Genomic DNA, 19,584 nt, shown 5'->3' on the forward strand with positions numbered 1-19,584 from the left:
CATCCTCCTTTCTCAGCCTCCTGCTCTGTCTCTCTGTTTGGACTTTCTGAGTCTCGCTCACAGATGAGTGTGTGGAAAGCCAGAGGGTGTGTGAACGCTGCCTTTCTCTCGTACACAAGACCTTTAACTTCCACAGAGGCTCCGTGTCATCTCTCTGCCTGTCCTGAGCCTGGACTGTATGTTCAGACTTGCATCACCTGCATCAAAATGCCTGAGTGATAAGGTTCCTGTTCGTCCCCAACACTTAACACTCTGTGCTCGGTGACGGGTTTAAACCGAGTGTTAGACGAGCATAGGTGCACCGACCACAGCTCCAAGCCACAGCCTGCTGAATACACTGTGATACTGTACATGAAGCACAATCCAGAGAGAAGCTACATGCAGTACCCACAAGCCAAAATCCTTCCTGTACCGATAACAGGTGGGAGAAAAAAGAGGCAGAAAACAAGAGACGTGCAATTAACACAAGTGGGAAAGACGTAAAAGATGTCCTGAAGTGCTTTGTTCAGCTACATTTAACGCTGTGGAACATCAGAGTCCTATTAATAATCACCCTATTATTATTGTTATTTATTTACATTTTATAGTTGTGGCATATTATTATTAATAATAATTATTATTATAATTATTAATATTATTAAAAGCAGAGCTCTGTAGTTACAGTGTACAGCTTTACCCGAATGGTTCTCAGCACTCACACACGTTCTGGAAATGCCCTGCGCTCTTCCTCTTCTGCTCCCAGCTTGGTCAGGACCATATGCTAGTGTTAGACAGGGATACGGTTCGAACTTCAGAGCTCCTAGAGAACTTCTCCAAACTGGAGATTTGCTTACACAGGAAGCGTACAGACAACAATGGGCGGAGGTGCATGGGCTTTATCTCTGCTGGACGTCACTTCTTTGGAGCTAACAGCAAGTCGGATACATGGTCGAAGACATGAGAGATCGAGATCGAGATCGAAGACATGAGAGACTTTAAGAGTTGCTTTAGAAATGATTTTCATTCATTCATTTTCTACCGCTTATCCGAACTACCTCGTGTCACGGGGAGCCTGTGCCTATCTCAGGCGTCATCGGGCATCAAGGCAGGATACACCCTGTGAGTGCCAACCCATCGCAGGGCACACACACTCTCATTCACTCACACACTACGGACAATTTTCCAGAGATGCCAATCAACCTACCATGCATGTCTTTGGACCGGGGGAGGAAACCGGAGTACCTGGAGGAAACCCCCGAGGCACGGGGAGAACATGCAAACTCCACACACACACAAGGTGGCGGCGGGAATCGAACCCCGACCCTGGCGGTGTGAGGCGAACGTGCTAACCACTAAGCCACCGTGACCCCAAATGATTTTATAATAAAAAAAATAATAATAAAAAATAAAAAAATATATATATATATATTTATTACTATAGGTAGTAGTATATGAAGAACAGGAGGGTCAAAGGGACGGGGACGGTGGAGTAGATTGTTACATGTTTTTATTCGTTAAATATCAACAACAGCAATATTAGTCTATATTATATATAGCCCAATATTAGCCTATATTAGGCTAATATTATTAGCCTCAGACTCTCTGAAGCTACTAGCTATCGCTATAGGAACGAGCGTATTCGTATAAACCTGCTCTGCTCTCAGAGCTGCTGTTTATAGAATATGAATCGTCGCCTTCTGACCAATCAGCAGCCAGAGATTAAAGGTTTTCCAGTGAAACGTGTGTGGTATTTATAACCCAGAAAACTTTTTCCTCAGTTCGGTCTCATCTTTAAAGCTAAAAAAATCCACATTTCCATCATAGAGGTAGAGTTTTGTGCCTTTTCTTCCAAGAGTATATAAACAATTTAAAAAGTGGTTTACACAGGAAATGTTGCACGCTGCAGATCAATCTTTAGTTATGTCTAAACTTCAGCTTTGCCGAATCATGAAAGTGCTAACGCGGCACAAAACAAAACAAAAGAGTCGCATGAAAACACATTTAAATCTCAAGACAGAAACAATGATGAGCTTTAGTGAAAGTATCCGGACCACAAAAAGAAACAGGAACAGGAGTGAGAGCAGTTGTGATGGACTCCATCATTGTCTCTGATGGGCTTCAGCACATCAGAGTTAACATGTAAGTCAGGTAGATCAGGTGCCTCACACAGAGACAGAGACAGATGATGATCAAGTTCCATGTGGTCAAAAGGAGGAAGCAGATGCATTCTACACGAGCTGTTTATTAACAAACCGTTTATTACCCAGTCAGAACTCTTTCAGTGACAGATGAATAGATGAGACGATGAGATGAGACGATTACATGAATCCATGAGAAGATGAGAAGATCACATAAGATTACATGATTATATGAGATGAGATGATAGTATGAATTGATGAGATGAGATGAGATGAAACAATTGTATAAAACCATGAGATGAGATAGTTATATGAGATGAGATGAGGAGTTGAGATGGTTATATGAGATGAGATGAGATGAGATGAGGTGAGATGAGGTGAGATGAGGAGTTGAGATGGTTATATGAGATGAGATGAGATAATTATATGAGATGAGGAGTTGAGATGGTTATATGAGATGAGATGAGATGAGATGAGATGAGATGAGATGGGATGAGATGGGATGAGGAGTTGAGATGGTTATATGAGATGAGATGAGATGAGATGAGATGAGATGAGATGAGATGAGATGGGATGAGATGAGATGGGATGAGATGGGATGAGGAGTTGAGATGGTTATATGAGATGAGATGAGATAATTATATGAGATGAGGAGTTGAGATAATTATATGAGATGAGATGAGATGAAAACAGTGGACTGGACGCACTGGACTGGATGAAGGTCGACCTGGACAATGGGGATTGATGCTAATTTGCTCAAAATAAATCATTTTTTTACTTTCTACTCAGGTTTTGGAAAAGTCTGTTTTACTAAACTGCTTCTTCTGCAGCGTCTGCAGCCGTCTCCACTGCTCCATTATGACAATATATATAATATATAAGGTGTTTGTGTTTTTGCAACCGGCCGCTTAGATTCTGTATGAGAATATTTTTATAACTCAAATAAATATGGAAAGTTAACGTCTGATAAAAAAGCGTGCAAAAAATGTGTGAACTTGCAGAAGTGTATTGTATGATTGGTGTGAAGTTTGTATATCTTTTCTGTGAGGCTTGTTTGTGCACACACACTGAGATGCACACATTATTATGAGCTTGCAGACAGCAAGAGATGAATCTGAGTGTTACACTCCTCCGCTTGCATATATACCTGCAGATACAGGAATCTGGCCTCAGAGTGCTGACAATTTTGTGTGTGTGTGTGTGTGTGTGTGTGTGTGTGTGTGTGTGTGTGTGTATGATATTTTTAGATAAGGGGTGTGTTTGTGTGCAATGGCTTTCTGTCACACTCACCACACCCATACTTGCCCTGCTCTGAGCTAATGGGTGAGATTGTAGAAGAGATGATGAAGTGTGAAACCACAGGTCCAGTGAAGGACAGAAAGTCTTGCATGCATGCAAACACACATACCCACACACACCTGCAAACACACACAGGTTTCTGGTGTCAGGTCGAATTGCACTGCGCACAGTTTGTGTGTTTGTGAGCTGCTGTGGTTTAATTGTGATTTAGAGACGGTGCGTGTGGAGCCGTGTGGAGCAGACACGTGAGCTGAACCTGTCTCTATACTTTATTAACCTTTCGTTTCATCTGTCGTGCTGTTAAAGCTAAAGTTTTACATCACACTTCTCTTTATTGAAAGTGACGTGCACTGCAGTACATACAGGGCAGCTAATCACAAAAAACATGGACGAGAGAGAGAGAGAGAGAGAGAGAGAGAGAGAGAGATGCAATAGAGGAAAAATATAAAGATGAGATGCACTAGATGCACTTTTTTTCACAAGACAAGATTCACACGTCACAGAGCTATGTGCTAGAAAACATGAGGAAGTCTTCTCCAGAGCATCTAACACTGCCCTCTGCTGGCCATACACAATATTGCACACATCCGCAGTCACGTCCTCCGTAGTACACAGCTTCATTAAAACTTTCTCTCCGTATTATTTATTATTAATATTATTATTATTAATAATAATAATAAGAATAATACAGTGAGCACAAAGTACTATTAGAGGGTGTTTCTAAAAACATCACCAAAAGGGAAAAAATGATCTTGTTTATTTGAAGTTAAAGTTATAAGTTAATAAACAAACTAATTAATAAATTAATTCCCCGACAAATTAATTGTTGGTCAATAACAGCATTGGTTAAACTGCTTTTACCATAATTGCCATGGCAACCTCAAAGAGCATCCCAGAAGCACGTGCTCCATCTCTTATTGGCTCGCATCCCAAACACGCGTGAGGGTCGCCATGACAACGCTCAAGCATGCATGTTTCCGTATTAAAAACTCTACACGTTAGAGCTGAGCCGAGCAAACCGGACTGCACCGGCACCCGGCTGTTTAACGGCTCTGTCCCAAACATCTAAGTGCTCTACAGCAGGGCTGCAGCTCCAACACACTCCATCTACAACCCAAAGTGCGCCTCGATAGGAAGGAGCTTGTGATTTGGAGCTCGGTCCATGTCATTCGTGTTGTGATTCTCTGTAAGCCCTGAAGCTGCTCAGGCAGAACAACTCAAAGGGTCTCACTTTCTAAAGAGTAAGTAAATAAATCCTTTTGTTTTGTATACTGGAATCTAAGAAACAAATATGAACAAATACATGATCTTAATGTATTGTTATAGATTAATTAGAATAGAATAGAATAGCATTTGTAACATTAAGCTGTATATATAAGTCAAAGTTTAGACTACAGTATCCTCCTCCTCGTCTTCCTCCTCTTCCTCCTCCTCCTGCTGCTACTACTACTACTACTAATAATAATAATAATAATAATAATAATAATAATGTTGAATGACGAGTGGCAAGGTAAAAATCCTTTTTAACAAGCGTATATTTATTAAGAGACATGCAGGAGTTTAACATACAACATACAAACTTTAACACCGTATCACCAACCCGCGCATGTGTATAAGCAAGCTTTAGGATCTTAGTCTGTTGAGATTTAAAGCTACAGAACACTGCTATGTTCTACAAAAAAATAAATAAATAAATAAATAAATAATAAAATAATAGTAATAAAGTGGGGGGCACGGTGGCTTAGTGGTTAGCACGTTCGCCTCACACCTCCAGGGTCGGGGTTCGATTCCCGCCTCCACCTTGTGTGTGTGGAGTTTGCATGTTCTCCCCGTGCCTCGGGGGTTTCCTCCGGGTACTCCGGTTTCCTCCCCCGGTCCAAAGACATGCATGGTAGGTTGATTGGCATCTCTGGAAAATTGTCTGTAGTGTGTGATTGTGTGAGTGAATGAGAGTGTGTGTGTGTGTGTGTGTGCCCTGTGATGGGTTGGCACTCCGTCCAGGGTGTATCCTGCCCTGATGCCCGATGATGCCTGAGATAGGCACAGGCTCCCCGTGACCTGAGGTAGTTCGGATAAGCGGTAGAAGATGAATGAATGAATGAATGAATGATAATAAAGTGGGTGGAGCTCATTTTGATTAATGTGCATTTATTACTCTGACCAATCACAAGGCTGCTTTCACTCCTTAATTCCACATATTTTTTATCAAAACTGTTCCTTCACATCTCTTCAAAGCAGCCCAGTAAGTAAGAGTAAAATCCAGCCTCATAAGGCTAACCTCACAAGTGAAAGTTAACCTAGTGACTGAAAGTTAACCTAGTGACTGAAAGTTAACCTCACAAGTGAAAGTTAACCTCACAAGTGAAAGTTAACCTAGTGACTGAAAGTTAACCTCACAAGTGAAAGTTAACCTCAAAATTAAAAGCGAACGCCATGAGTGAAATTCAACCTCACAAATGAACGCCAACCTTGCGAGTGAATCTCAACATAGCAAGCAAAAGCAAAAGTGAAATCTATCTATTTGTGAAAAGCACACCAGTGAGTGTGAAAGCCATAATCGAGAACATGGCTTACTGCGGTAACTATATTTGATCCGCAGGTTGAGGTTGAGTTTGAGCAGTGAGTCGTTAGTTTCTCTCGTTTTATTAAAACCTTTCCAGATGTTTCCAGTTTTTTAATATATACACTGTGACCCTTTAGATTTTAATGATCGCTATTTATAAAACCTGTTGTTTATTCTCTCTCTCTCTCTGTGTGTGTGAAGGTGATGTTCACTCTCTCAGAGCTCTGGTCTGTTACTGAGAGACAGGGTCACTATAAGCTGCTGAAGCCATGGTGGGAGGTCTTTATGGACTATTTGGTGCTCCTCATGCTCATGGTGTCAATCCTAGCTGGGACTCTGTTACTGTCACAAGACGGGGTGGTGTGTGTCCCTATACACTCCACCTCAAGCAACTCCAGCGATTCTTTTGGAATTCACTCAGATCCTGTCACATCTCATACTGCATCAAGTGTCCCTATATCCAAGAGTCTGGCTAAAGGTATTCGGACTGACCTTGACTACCAGCAGTACGTCTATGTGAGCACTGTATGCTACCATGAGGCTCTGCCGTGGTTCTCACGCTTCCTGCCCTATGTTACCTTACTGCAATCATTGCTACTCTTGGCTAGTGGTTCTTTCTGGTTCCACTTTCCGCTCACCTCTGCTCGTATTGAGCACTTTTTAACCATCCTTGCCAAGTGCTGTGAGTCGCCCTGGACCTCCAGGGCACTTTCCCATGCTGCCAAGCTAGACAGAGCACATCACAGTCACCCTTCAGAAGAGGACAAAATGACAAGGACCCAAGTGCCTCACATACCTAAATTTTTTACACGAAAGTCTAGCCTAGACTCAGGGACTGACAGCCCCCTTTTAGCCAGGGCAGGTAATACCTCCACCCAGCCTTCCCCATGTCCATCCAGTTTGTCTCACTGCTCTACATCGTCCTCTCTGTCAATGGTACAACCTGCTTCCCTGCATAAGGTAGCTACTGTTCTTCCAGAAAGATCTAGCACAAGACCAACACTGGACCGGAGTGATGGAGAACAGGCCAGAGCTCTGTTTGAGAGAGTCCGCAGGTTCAGGGCCCACTGTGAAAGCTCCAATATCATTTACAAGGTCAATAGAAGTTTCAAAATACCAGTTCTATATTTATAACTGTAGGCTTGTTGGGTAATGCTTATCCTGGGTCCCTTTTCCCCTTTCTCTCAGGTGTACACAGCTCAGACCGTGTTCAAAGTGCTGAAGTTCATTGTGATTGTAAGCTACACCATGCCTCTACTGGGCTCCATCTCTTTCACCTACACCTGCCAGCCCCATTCCCAAGCTTTAACAGGATACAGGACCTTCCAGTGCAGCCACCTGCTATCATCTGTCCTGCGCAAGCTGATGAAAGCCTACGTCTGTCTCATGGGCCTTTATGGTCTGCTGGGTGTTTACACCCTTTTCTGGATTTTCCGCAAGTATGCGAGATTATCAGGAGTAAGAGTACAGATCTGGGATCAGCTTCCTTTTTCACTATATAATCGTCATTATTTGGATGAAATTGGGGAATCTGATCCTGGATCAGCACTGTTACTCTCAGACTTGTGTATCCTTCTATGATGTAATACACGAGTCCTGTCGTAAAATATTCTGTAAAAAAGCAGTAGGACATTAGGTCACCGTTTTAAAACTAAGTAGCAAGAAATGTTTCAGAAATATACAGTAGCGTCCAGAATTATTGGTACCTCATGAAAATTAACATGGCTTCAAAATTATGGACATATTCATACTTACTGAGACCAAACAAAAATGAATCTAACATTTTGTATATTAATCTTATTGGTTAAGTGTTCCTTAGGGATCTTTGTTTATTCTGAGCATATATTTATTAGTGTATGTAGTGTTATTTAGATTTATGCTTGCTAAAACGAAGGAATTATTATAATTATTATACAGCATTCGCTAAATTCCAGGGGTTTCGTTACCACGACGTAAAGTGGGCGTGTTTCCAGAGGTGTTGGAAAAACGCCCTCTTTCAAAAAAAAACAGCATACTACGAAGGACAAAACAGTCATACAGGTAGATTTATTTTAGAAAACAAATAAACAACCAAAAACTACGGTTAGGGTTAGGGTTAGATTATCAAATAGGCCACGCCTACCCGATGACGCAATATCTGTTCTGAAATCCCTGGAAATAAGTGGCTGCCATTATTATACAGTCATACATTCATGCTCATTTTTATGAATGTTGTCCATAATTCTGGAGGACAGCGTATGGCCAAGTATCTTCTTACCTTTATCGATCTTTGTAAATGAAGGATCAGCTGTCATCATCTCTGTCATTTTCCCCATTTTCTCCCTAATTTGGTCACCTGCCAGTATGTCACAATGCAGTGTAACACGCTTAAAAGAAAGTGCTATCTGCCTTCCTTTTCATACACAAGCTCATAAACACTCCTGATTGGTTAGTGTCTTTGTTACTGAAAGAGGACAGAGAGAATGCCCCTCCCCTGAGAGAGCATGGCTAATTTTCCTCTGATTACCCAAAACAACAACTTAATATAAATCAGACACTTTTAATTGATTCAGGAGCTGAAATTGAACAGTGAAAACTGGTTCTGGTGATCTGCTGCATGATACTAACTCCTCTGTTTATCTTTCCTTCCAAGCTTTCAGTCGAACATGGAGACGATTGTTAACAAAGTGAGTAGATGCCAGTAGTATGTCTTTTAACAAAACGTGATGCTCTTCCATTAGATTCAGACTGATAAATGTCCTTTGGTTACTTACCAAGTGTCACTTGAAGTGGTGCTAGTGAGCAACCAGCAAGGAGGATCTGCTAGAGATTTCTTAATCAATGACTAGGTTCCTGAAAAGGTTCCTGTGTTACTGCCTTTAGCTCAGTAGCATTTCTTGGCATTGGACAAATGAACAGCTAATTCTGCCATTTTTATCTTGTACCCAGGTCTCTGAGACAATACTCATTCCAACAACTGCATGAAATAGGTTCCATGTTGGACGCTCCAGACCTGTGTAATGACCTTGCCTTCTTGTTACACATGACGGATCAGTACGACCCCCTGCTGGCTCAGCGTCTCTCAGTTTTCCTGTCTCCTGTCAGTGAGACTCGGCTGATGGAGGAGAACTTGGATCGTCGCTGGAACGCCACCCGTCTGCGCTCGATGATAACCTCTGATCACAAAGGGCGCCCCCTGCTGCAGCTGGTGGCCGTTCCACACCTCCCTCCTGCTCTCTTTACCCTGAGCCAGCTGGAAGTGCTAAAGCTGGAGTTAATCGGAGATGCTAAGCTAACGTCACAGATCTCCAACATGACTGCCTTAAGGTGATGGATGGAAGTGTAATCCATAGGTTGTTTTCAGGTTAGACTTTAGTTTCATTTCAGAACCCTGAGCCGTTTGCCACAGAATCACTCCCTGGTTCTCTTGATGGTGGTCTGGGGCCTGCTTCACCGGAATGGAACCCCATGACAAATACAGGTCATATATTGGGACAAATGGGAAAGCAGCTTTAGTTCCCCAAAATGTCTGGTTGGAGGATCCCTGATGATGGGAAAGTCATACCGTGTGATTACAGGGCATCTAAAGTAGTCGTTAGTTCAGGAAAGTTAATATTTCATTGTATTTGTTTTAACACAAGAAACTCATCTAACACTTCCTTTCCACAGGGAGCTTCATTTGTACCACTGCTCAGCTACAGTGGAGTCTGGTGCTCTTACGGTCCTCCGGGAGCGTCTAGAATCTCTGCACCTGACCTTCACCCAAGCTGCAGAGGTGCCTGGCTGGATGTATTCATTGCGCAACCTGCAGGAGCTCCACCTGAGTGGACGAGTGGCCAGTGAGGGCACGATTGGGCGTGGCTGGGCACTGGGTAGCCTACGCTATCTACGTCACCTTCGAGTCCTCACATTACGTGGCACGCTGCAGAGAATCCCATCAGAACTGAGTGAGGTGGCAGGCAGCTTGGTGCATTTGGAGATCCACAACGAAGGTGCCAGGTTGCTGGTGCTAACAGGTCTGCGACGTCTGGTGGGATTGACTGAACTGGAGCTGCAGGGATGCCAACTCGAGAGATTACCCTCTGCGTTGCTAGCGCTGACAGGATTACGCAGTTTGGACCTGCAGCACAACAGCCTGAGGACATTGGAGGAACTGCTAGGCCTGCAGCATCTGAGGCGTCTTTCCTGCCTACGATTGGCCCACAATCGCATACTGGCTGTTCCTACCAGTGTGGGAGTTCTCCGGGCCTTGGAGCACTTGGACTTAGCACACAATGAGCTGCGGAGTCTCCCACCAGCTCTTTTCACACTCCATCGACTCCGTCGCCTTCTGCTGGCTGGGAACCTGCTTGAGGAGCTGCCTGCTGAAGTCGGGGCAATCGCTCACCTCGTTGAACTCGACCTGAGCAGGAACAGACTTGAGAGACTTCCAGATGCTCTTTTTGCCAACTGTAAAGAGTTACGTATTTTGAATTTGGCTAACAACTCCCTAGGATTCCTGAACATGGGATTAGGCTCTTTGAGGCATCTTTCCAAGCTGGATATACGAGGAAACAACCTTGAGGAACTTCCAGTTGAGCTTGGTAGCTGCTCAGGGCTTCGTGGAGGTGGTTTGCTAGTGGAGAGCTGGCTGCTTCACGCTTTGCCGGGTCACATCAGGGACTTCTTGCAGCAGCCGTCTTGTGCTTCTTCCGAAGCAAATTCCCGCCCTTGCTCGGACATTTTCCCTGCCTTCTCTGCCACCCAGTGGAGCTTCCTTTCCTCTGTAGAATCAAGGATATAGTTGAGAAGAGATCAAAACAATGATTTCTATTTGAAGTTTGAATAAATCAGTGCATGCAACCTTTGGCTTGGATTTGCTTAAAAGATGCAACAGTTTCTTCTTGAAATTTTTCTTGCTGGAAGAAAAACGCAGAATTATTGCCACAGTCTTATGATGCGTAAGTAAGCCGAGGTCAGGATCGAACCAGACTGAAATGATAACTATTCAGTTTAGATATTTAGCTCAACATTAAAAAAATGATTATTAATCCCAATTACTTCAGCAGTTTAGGGATTGATTTAACCACGTTATTATTTTCATCATTTTATAATCAGTAGAAAACAGTCATTTACATAACACTGCATATTATAACCCTTTACGCGGTAACTAAATAATGAATAAAATGTCATCAAATGAAGTAACTTTAGCAAAGCACGGTCAGTCCTGCTGGAATAATATTGGATAATATGCTGGCAAAGTGATTTAATAGTTTGTGATTTAATAATGATGACTTTAATAATATGTTTCAAATGAATCTTTCTATACGTCATCGTCGTTTACATGCTAATGCTGGGCCTACCCAAGATTCTGATGTCTGTTACATATCAAATCGAAGGCTACTGAATCGTATTATATCCTATAGCACAGATTCTAAATATTAAATCACTTACTTATGAATCTAGAATTTATCGTATCATATCACACAATATCATGAAAAAGCCTGAGGTTCTTACAGTATGAGTACTGTCTGTTTAGCTATGTGTTATATGTGCACAGTTACCTGTCTTGGTTCTATAGTGAAGCTTCATTTTATATTAAGAGTGTTTTTAAATTGTCAGTATATATTAATATGTGCATTTTTTTTTCTTTAAATTAATACATTTGTAACTCAATTATCTTACAATTAAAAGAATAGCGTTTGGCTGAACATTCAACTCGACTAACCTGTGTTTTTTTACATTGGTTTGTTCACACTACACTCGTAGTCCACTTTATTAGGGACACTTGGACACCAACGGGTTTGCGTGGTTCTCTAATCTCACTGGTGATTTATAAACACAGCAGTTTACACAGAATGGAAAACTTCACACAGCGTTAAACATGACACACAGACATCACTATGCAGTCCTATTGGGCATCGTAGCATTTTAAGTATTTCCCAAATTTTATTTTTTAATTTTCTTTGAGAGAGAGGAAAAGATGGCAAAGCCAAACAGGAAGGGCTTTGATGAGACAGATGAATAAGGTCCTTTTTATGTGTTCAGCTTGGACCTTGAGAAGCCCATCGTCGGGTAGGTCAATACAATTCAATTCAAATTTATTTGTGTAGCGCTTTTTACAATTGACATTGTCTCAAAGCAGCTTTACAGAACATAAACATAAAACAAAAGGTTATTATGATGAATGTGTTTGTATTTATTCCCAATGAGCAAGTCTGAGGTGATTCAGGTGACTGTGGGGAGGAAAAACTTCCTTAGATGGCAAAGAAAGGAACCTTGAGAGGAACCAGACTTAAAGGAGAACCTCATCCTCATATGGGTGACACTGGAGGGTGTGATTATAAATATACAGTCTGATAAATGTTGTATTGATCCTCAAAGATCACATGGAGTTGGCATCTCCTCTTTAGTATAGCAGAGACCAAGTGGAGCTGGAACATCTCTAGATGCCTCAGGATCCTCACAGAGTCACCCATATGAGGATGGGTTCCCCTTTGGTGTCGTTTGGGTTCCCCTTTGGTGTCTGGTTGAGGAGGTTGTTGTCCTCAAAGACCACATGGAGTTCACATCTCCTCTTTAGTATAACAGAGACTAACTGGAGCTGGAACATCTCTAGATGCCTCAGGATCCTCACAGAGTCTGCCTCGTCTCAGTGGTGGTCCAAAGTAGTGTATGGCAAAGTGCTTCTCTGAGATAAAGGTGTTCATGTGTAATGTACACAATACAAAGACACAGTGGGAAAATCACTTAAAGAAGGGTCTGATTAAAGTCAGGGGGGAAAAGGCGTATCAGAGATTCCTCAAAGATTGATATCCAAAAATTATGAGAGAGAATTAAGTAACAGTTGTTAATTTCTTGTTAAATCGGGACAAAAGTTGTGTGATACTTTTTGTCCCATTGTGTGTTCACACTCTGCTCTCTGTTGGAGCCAGAATATATTTTGGAGATGAAGAGAAGAGGGGGCACGGTGGCTTAGTGATTAGCACGTTCGCCTCACACCTCCAGGGTTGGGGGTTCGATTCCCGCCTCTGCCTTGTGTGTGTGGAGTTTGCATGTTCTCCCTGTGCCTCGGGGGTTTCCTCCAGGTACTCCGGTTTTTTCCCCTGGTCCAAAAACATGCATGGTAGGTAAATTGTCCGTAGTGTGTGATTGCGTGAGTGAATGAGAGTGTGTGTGCCCTGCGATGGGTTGGCACTCCGTCCAGGGTGTATCCTGCCTTGATGCCCAATGACGCCTGAGATAGGCACAGGCTCCCCGTGACCTGAGGTAGTTCGGATAAGCGGTAGAAAATGAATGAATGAATGAATGAATGAATGAATGAATGAATGAATGAAGAGCAGAAGAAGAGGAAGGAGAGATCAAGTCAGTGGATCTGACACAGTTTAAGCCTGCTGTTCTACCAGTCATCTGTGGATCTGTTACATCACTGAGAACTACAGAGAACTCTTCCATCCTGAAGACCTTCCCCTTTACACTGGAGACTCCTTCCATGTTCAGGGCTCTGTGTGTGCTGTTACTATAGAAACACTACCGTATTAGAAGAAGTACAATCATGTAAACCTGAGGATTGGATTGAAGCGAGAACTACATCCAGAGTTGTGCGGTTTCACCTTTGTGTTACTTTATATGTTATTGAGTATTGAGGAGAAGAACCTGGACATTCATTATCTGCTGTGTAACTGTGAACTGAGGGGTGCTGGAGATCTGGTGTGTCTGAGAGACTCGGGTCAGTAAAACTCAAAGACAAAGACAACAATTCGAGATATCTATAAAAAAAAAAGGGGGGGTTTAACACAATCTGGCAACAGGCTGTGCACGCGGTTTCGTTCATCGCTAATGATAAACGGATTCGATGAACCAATCACCGCGCAGTTTGGGAAAACTCCTGCGTTGTTAGACATCCAAATCATCCAATTACATTGCTTGTTCTCGGAGGAGGCGGGTACTTCCGGGTTGAAGTATAAACCCGAGGCCTGCGCGTGTGCTCGTAACATCTTTCCTCCTTCTGCTCCGGTTTATTCGCTGTAAAGGTGAGAATTGTTTGTATGAACCGAATACAATCTCCAACACTTTTAGTTACTTTAAAGCTTATATTTATATATATACATATAATATATAAACGATACCTAACTAGAGCCGTAATAACGCGTGTTAGCGTTAACAAGAGCCGTTGCTAGTTTTGCGCGAAATAGCCGCTATGCTAATTAGCATGCTAGGCTAATTAGCATAGCGGCAATTTAGCGCAAAACTAGTTGTTTTTCTGAGTTGTTTTTATTTGCGGTGTTTTTTCATCAACATTATAATAATAACAACAAAAGTAATGTTAATAAAACACGGAAAAGAAAGTGATTTAGACTGAAAACTGTGCGCGTGTGCGGCTAATACACGGTTAGCATTTAGCAATGATGGCGGCCTTCATTGTTTCAAACGAACGCTGTTACTAAGGACATAAATGTTTGTTTATTTCTCTCCCCCCCACACACACACACTCTCACACACACACACTGCGCATAATTATATACAAGTATAGAAGTAACAATTCTACGCGGTTACAATATAGCTATCAATGGGGAATCGTTTAAAGTTCAATCCCAAATGCGTATCTAGGGGACGTGTAGAGCCCTAGATAGGGTTTAACCGCTTTAGTGCTTTCCTCATGTAGTGCACAGGGGAAGGGGACGAGCCGCTATTTGGTACACAGCCACTGACCAGTTTGACGCAGCCTGCGTTCGTTCTGTTGAATGAACTCTATAATATCCATATAGCAATTCTTTATCGTTTTATTTTGCTCTTTATTTATATTTTATTTTATACATAACAGCCCAGTCTGATAACCAAAGAGTTGAAGGCTAAAATGATGCAGAATAATTTGTTTTTAATTTATGAATTATTCTTTTTTATTATTAAAGAGCAGCAGAAATCAGATACTACTTTAAAAATCACAGTGGTGATTGATCTTAGTGGTGACTGGTTTTGATCTTATTTTTCAACAGCTTTAAATTAATTGTATGAAAATGTACGATTTATTATTATTACATAATAATTGCAACAATTACATAATAATATTACAACGATCATCATTTATTTATTTTAAACACGCATGCTTTAAAAGATCATGAACAGTGTAGTTAAACCCAGCTGAACAGGATTTTTCCTGAGCGCTCTATTGTTAGTGTGGGTCGAACTTTCTTTCTCACTAAACCGGAATGACTTGGTGCATGTTGAGTTCTGTTGTCTGTTAAGATGTACACTGAGTACAGAGTGTGAACTTTGCTGGAGTTTTTCACTTCACGATTATTTCTGTGTCCAGTATGGCTGAGAATGATGCAGATAACGAGCTGTTGGACTACGAGGAGGATGAGGAGCCTCAGGGAGCACCAGAGAGCGCCACACCGGTTGGGAAGAAGGAGGTGAAGGGTTCCTACGTGTCCATTCACAGCTCCGGGTTCAGGGACTTCCTGCTCAAGCCTGAGCTCCTGAGGGCCATTGTAGACTGTGGCTTTGAGCATCCGTCAGAAGGTATTTATAAATAACACTGGTCTTGATGAATTGTTTTGTAACTGAACATTGTTTAAAGAAGGAAATCAGGTGTGACGCTGAGTATCGTGTTTGTGTTGCAGTGCAGCACGAGTGTATCCCACAGGCCATCCTGGGCATGGACATCCTCTGCCAGGCTAAATCTGGTATGGGGAAGACGGCAGTCTTTGTTTTGGCCACGCTGCAGCAGATCGAGCCCGTAGACGGACAGGTACGTCTTCCGCTCCTTCACCAGGTGTCTCCGGATCTTTAACCTCTTTCAGCTGTGGATGACTGTGCGTGTCTTGTCATCCAATCAGGTGTCTGTGCTGGTGATGTGTCACACGCGTGAGCTGGCCTTCCAGATCAGCAAAGAGTACGAGCGCTTCTCCAAGTACATGCCCACGGTAAAGGTGGCAGTGTTCTTCGGTGGCCTGCCCATCAAGAAGGACGAGGAGGTGCTGAAGAAGAACTGCCCACACATCGTGGTGGGGACGCCGGGGCGCATCCTCGCGCTCATCCGCAACAAGACCCTCAGCCTCAAAAACGTCAAACACTTCATCCTGGATGAGTGCGATAAGATGCTGGAGCAGCTCGGTACCAACTTTCTCATGATGTTGATCTTTAGTCTGATCTCTTGGCTCTGTGGACGTTTTCTCTGCTGCACACGAAGGACGTGCCACCATTTGTTAGGCAAATGTGATGGAAAATTTAGTGCAGATCTGGCAACCACAAAAGATGCTCCATAACCCACACTGTCTGGTGTTTGCTGTCTAGTGCAGTGGAGAAACAGCCGTGCACTGAAGCCCAGAGTGGAATAATGACTAACTGAATTGAAATATATCTGTTCGTCTTGTGTCTGAGATTTTTAATGTTTCTCTCTCTCTCTCTCCCTCTCAGATATGAGACGTGATGTTCAGGACATCTTCAGGCTCACTCCTCATGAGAAACAGTGCATGATGTTCAGCGCCACTCTGAGTAAAGAGATCCGGCCGGTCTGCCGCAAATTCATGCAGGATGTGAGTGTTCTACAGACTCGAAGCCTTTCCTACATTTAGTTTAAGCGTGCAGAATATTTCATCCCATCAAGTTTAACCCGCCCGTTTTTTTGTTTTTTTTTTAATTTATCCCCCCCGATCTTTATGGCGATCAGCCGATGGAGGTGTTTGTGGACGACGAGACGAAGCTGACGCTGCACGGCCTGCAGCAGTACTACTGCAAACTGAAGGACAGCGAAAAGAACCGCAAACTCTTCGACCTGCTCGACGTTCTCGAGTTCAACCAGGTGAGGAGGCGTCGTGTGAGAGCGACTCGCTTCTCCTCTGACCCCTGGTCGCAGAGCGCACTTATACATGCTGTAATTCCTCTATCCTCCTGCAGGTGGTGATCTTTGTGAAGTCAGTGCAGCGCTGCATGGCTCTCTCTCAGCTGCTGGTGGAGCAGAACTTCCCAGCCATCGCCATCCACAGAGGCATGGCTCAGGAGGAGAGGTACATATACGCGGCCGGTTAAACCCAGTTTCAGTGTTCACTCGCTCTGTGATGCATCACCCTGGCATTTCCCATCATGGTGGCAGATCACAATCATGAGATAATAGACATATTTTATAGGGGAACGAAACTTATGTCTAACTTTAAGGAACAAAACTTTAAGGGATAAATCTGATACTTTAGAATGATACTCCAGACACACACACTTATGCTGTTCAGAGAAAATGATAAACAATAGGGTGCTGTGTAACAGCATGTCCCCTTTATTTATTAAATAGCTGTGTCTTATAAATGGTTCTTTCAGTAGTCGTCTTAAAACATCTTAAAACATGAAGCATTTAATGATGCGTGAATGTCATGTTACAAACAAATCTCGATGTGTCTCCTCTCCTGTCCTGAAAATCAGGAAACGTGGTTAGTTTACAGAAGCTTTACTGTTACTAAAGACTTCCGTAAAGGTTGCCAGGTCCTTACGGAGAAGACAAAACCCAAATATAGACCTATATCTGTATTCTGTCTAGATCACTATTTAACATGGGTCTATATAAACCCAATCGTACAGATTCTGTTCTGCCCCCGACACCAAGAAGACTGAAGTTTATAATCTATTGCATCATCAGAATAAACACTATTACCATGAAACATGTTAATGATTGCATTTGAGAGAAATAATGCCCCTTTTCCACCAAAAAGAACCGGGTGCTGGTTCAGAGCTAGTGCTGGTTCAAATTTGGTTCCACTGGCGAACCTTCTAAGAACCGGTTTGTCTTTCCATCAGTTAGAGAGCATCACAGAGCCGAGTCTGACGTCACTGTATACGTGTCACGTGTCCCAGCAACTTTAGTGCAGCAGCGACAAATACATCAACAATGGCGGATGTTGCTTTACTGTTAATACTCATGGATTTGTGAACCTACATTAACACCCAAACGCGGTGAATCCAACGTGTACGTGCAGCTCCATGTAATCTGTATAAACAGGTTGTAATCGAGAAAGTACATAACGTTATTTTATCATTAACACAGAAAAAAGTTAGCCTTAGCATGTAGCTACGTACTATCATGTGTGCTGATAATGTATCATATCGCGGTAAAGTAAAAGTGTATTAAACATTATACTTAAGGTATATTATCAAATGCACTAACAGTAGCACCGCCCACAGCCCCGCCCACAGCCCCTGACACAAGCGGTTCTTGAGTCTAGACCAAGGTTTTGGTGCTACTTAAGAACCACTTTTCCTGGTTCAGAGCCGGTGCTTTGGCTGTCAAAAGAAAGAACTGGTTCTAAATTAGGCTCCGAACCTGCACTCAAACTGCCTCGGTGGAAAAGGGGCATAAGTGTCTCCTGTAGTGTTTAAGCTGTGTGCTCTTTCTCTCTCAGGCTGTCACGCTACCAGCAGTTTAAGGACTTCCAGAGGAGGATCCTTGTGGCCACAAACCTGTTTGGCAGAGGGATGGACATCGAAAGGGTCAACATCGTCTTCAACTACGACATGCCGGAGGACTCGGACACGTACCTGCACAGGGTGAGTTTCAGTCTCACATGAGTTCCTACACCACACCCGGACACGACTGCTAGATTTTTGTGTATCCAGTGACCCAAGACTAAAGGAATATTCCTTGCACTGATTTGTCAGCGGTTTCCTTTTAACTGGTGCTGTGTTTAAAAAGCTACACTCGCTATATACGTTGGTGATGGTACAAATTTGTAAAAACTAAGGGATGAAGATAAAGAGGAGTTTGACATTAATGCTACTGAAGGTTTATTTGCTGGTTATTTCCAACATGGACTCCGGTTTCCTCTTCAGGTCGCCCGTGCTGGTCGTTTCGGCACAAAAGGTCTGGCTGTGACCTTCGTGTCCGACGAGACGGATGCCAAAACCCTTAACGACGTGCAGGACCGGTTCGAGGTGAACGTGGCTGAGCTGCCGGAAGAGATCGACATTTCCACTTACAGTAGGATCTCTTTTCTTTTTCTTTTTTTTTTTTGTATCCTACAGAACAGGGTTTATTTTTCTGATTTCACCCTAAACGCTCGTCTCTTCTTCTCTGTGTAGTCGAACAGTCCAGATGAGGTGTCGTGTTGCGTCACGTCGCACCTGAGGACCAGCAGCTCAAAGACGTAGCTGTGATACTGTGGTGGTTGCTCTGCTGCTGGAGGAGGAGGAGACGTCTCCGGTGCATGCTGTCGGTTTTAAAGTTCTGCACCACACCACAGTTTTTAACTTTTTACTGTTTCTCTTTGGGGATGGAATGAAGGGAGGGGAGTGAAAATGTGTCTGCTTTTTGTCCCAAGTCCTCTTGTTTTGTTTTAAAGGAATTAAAACTTTTTATACAGTTCCCCTTATGATGTTTTTGCTGTTTGACTGCCTCTATATTAACACCAGCATTCATAATGGCACAGTGGTGTTTTAGTGACTCGACACAGTGGTTAGTTACTAGTTTTATGGGTAAAAGCTCAATCTCTGACTTTTTTTTTGTGTAAAATTAGCAGCTGGTGAAAATAAACAATTGGAGAAATGTTTAAGCTCCAGTTTGTCATTTGGACCCCTAATGAAATCAGATGTAAAAAAATTAGCCGTTTCTCATCATGTGGATTCTGATTGGTCACAAGTTGAATTCTTTAGAGCAGCAGGTTC

At 42.9% G+C, this 19,584-nt stretch overlaps 2 protein-coding genes across 2 annotated transcripts; both read left to right on the forward strand.

Annotated features, from left to right (window-relative positions):
• The first annotated feature begins 4,581 nt into the window (after positions 1-4,581).
• On the forward strand, positions 4,582-11,537 carry si:ch211-106h11.1 (volume-regulated anion channel subunit LRRC8D). The gene is made up of 5 exons (XM_060865416.1): positions 4,582-4,657; positions 6,181-7,074; positions 7,168-7,418; positions 8,908-9,285; positions 9,628-11,537. The coding sequence occupies exons 2-5, from the start codon at positions 6,184-6,186 to the stop codon at positions 10,739-10,741; spliced, it is 2,634 nt and encodes an 877-aa protein (XP_060721399.1). The 5' UTR covers positions 4,582-4,657; positions 6,181-6,183; the 3' UTR covers positions 10,742-11,537.
• A 2,312-nt stretch (positions 11,538-13,849) lies between these two features.
• ddx39ab (DEAD (Asp-Glu-Ala-Asp) box polypeptide 39Ab) lies at positions 13,850-19,292 on the forward strand. Its single transcript, XM_060865420.1, has 10 exons — positions 13,850-13,970; positions 15,251-15,459; positions 15,561-15,688; positions 15,777-16,053; positions 16,357-16,475; positions 16,610-16,741; positions 16,837-16,946; positions 18,327-18,471; positions 18,754-18,901; positions 19,003-19,292. Exons 2-10 carry the CDS (start codon positions 15,252-15,254, stop codon positions 19,017-19,019), a joined length of 1,284 nt encoding a protein of 427 aa, XP_060721403.1. The 5' UTR covers positions 13,850-13,970; position 15,251; the 3' UTR covers positions 19,020-19,292.
• The last annotated feature ends 292 nt before the right edge of the window (positions 19,293-19,584 follow it).

The sequence above is a fragment of the Tachysurus vachellii genome, chromosome 3, assembly GCF_030014155.1.
Source record: "Tachysurus vachellii isolate PV-2020 chromosome 3, HZAU_Pvac_v1, whole genome shotgun sequence".
Classification (NCBI taxonomy): domain Eukaryota; kingdom Metazoa; phylum Chordata; class Actinopteri; order Siluriformes; family Bagridae; genus Tachysurus; species Tachysurus vachellii.

Excerpts from the sequence above, each read along its gene's own strand:
- si:ch211-106h11.1 (XM_060865416.1), top strand. The coding sequence starts at position 6,184 with ATGTTCACTCTCTCAGAGCTCTGGTCTGTTACTGAGAGACAGGGTCAC. Across the intron at positions 7,419-8,907 it reads CTTTTCTGGATTTTCCGCAA|GTCTCTGAGACAATACTCAT; the intron begins GTATGCGAGATT and ends TCTTGTACCCAG. Across the intron at positions 9,286-9,627 it reads TCCAACATGACTGCCTTAAG|GGAGCTTCATTTGTACCACT; the intron begins GTGATGGATGGA and ends TCCTTTCCACAG.
- ddx39ab (XM_060865420.1), top strand. The coding sequence starts at position 15,252 with ATGGCTGAGAATGATGCAGATAACGAGCTGTTGGACTACGAGGAGGAT. Across the intron at positions 15,689-15,776 it reads TCGAGCCCGTAGACGGACAG|GTGTCTGTGCTGGTGATGTG; the intron begins GTACGTCTTCCG and ends TCATCCAATCAG. Across the intron at positions 16,947-18,326 it reads GGCATGGCTCAGGAGGAGAG|GCTGTCACGCTACCAGCAGT; the intron begins GTACATATACGC and ends TTTCTCTCTCAG.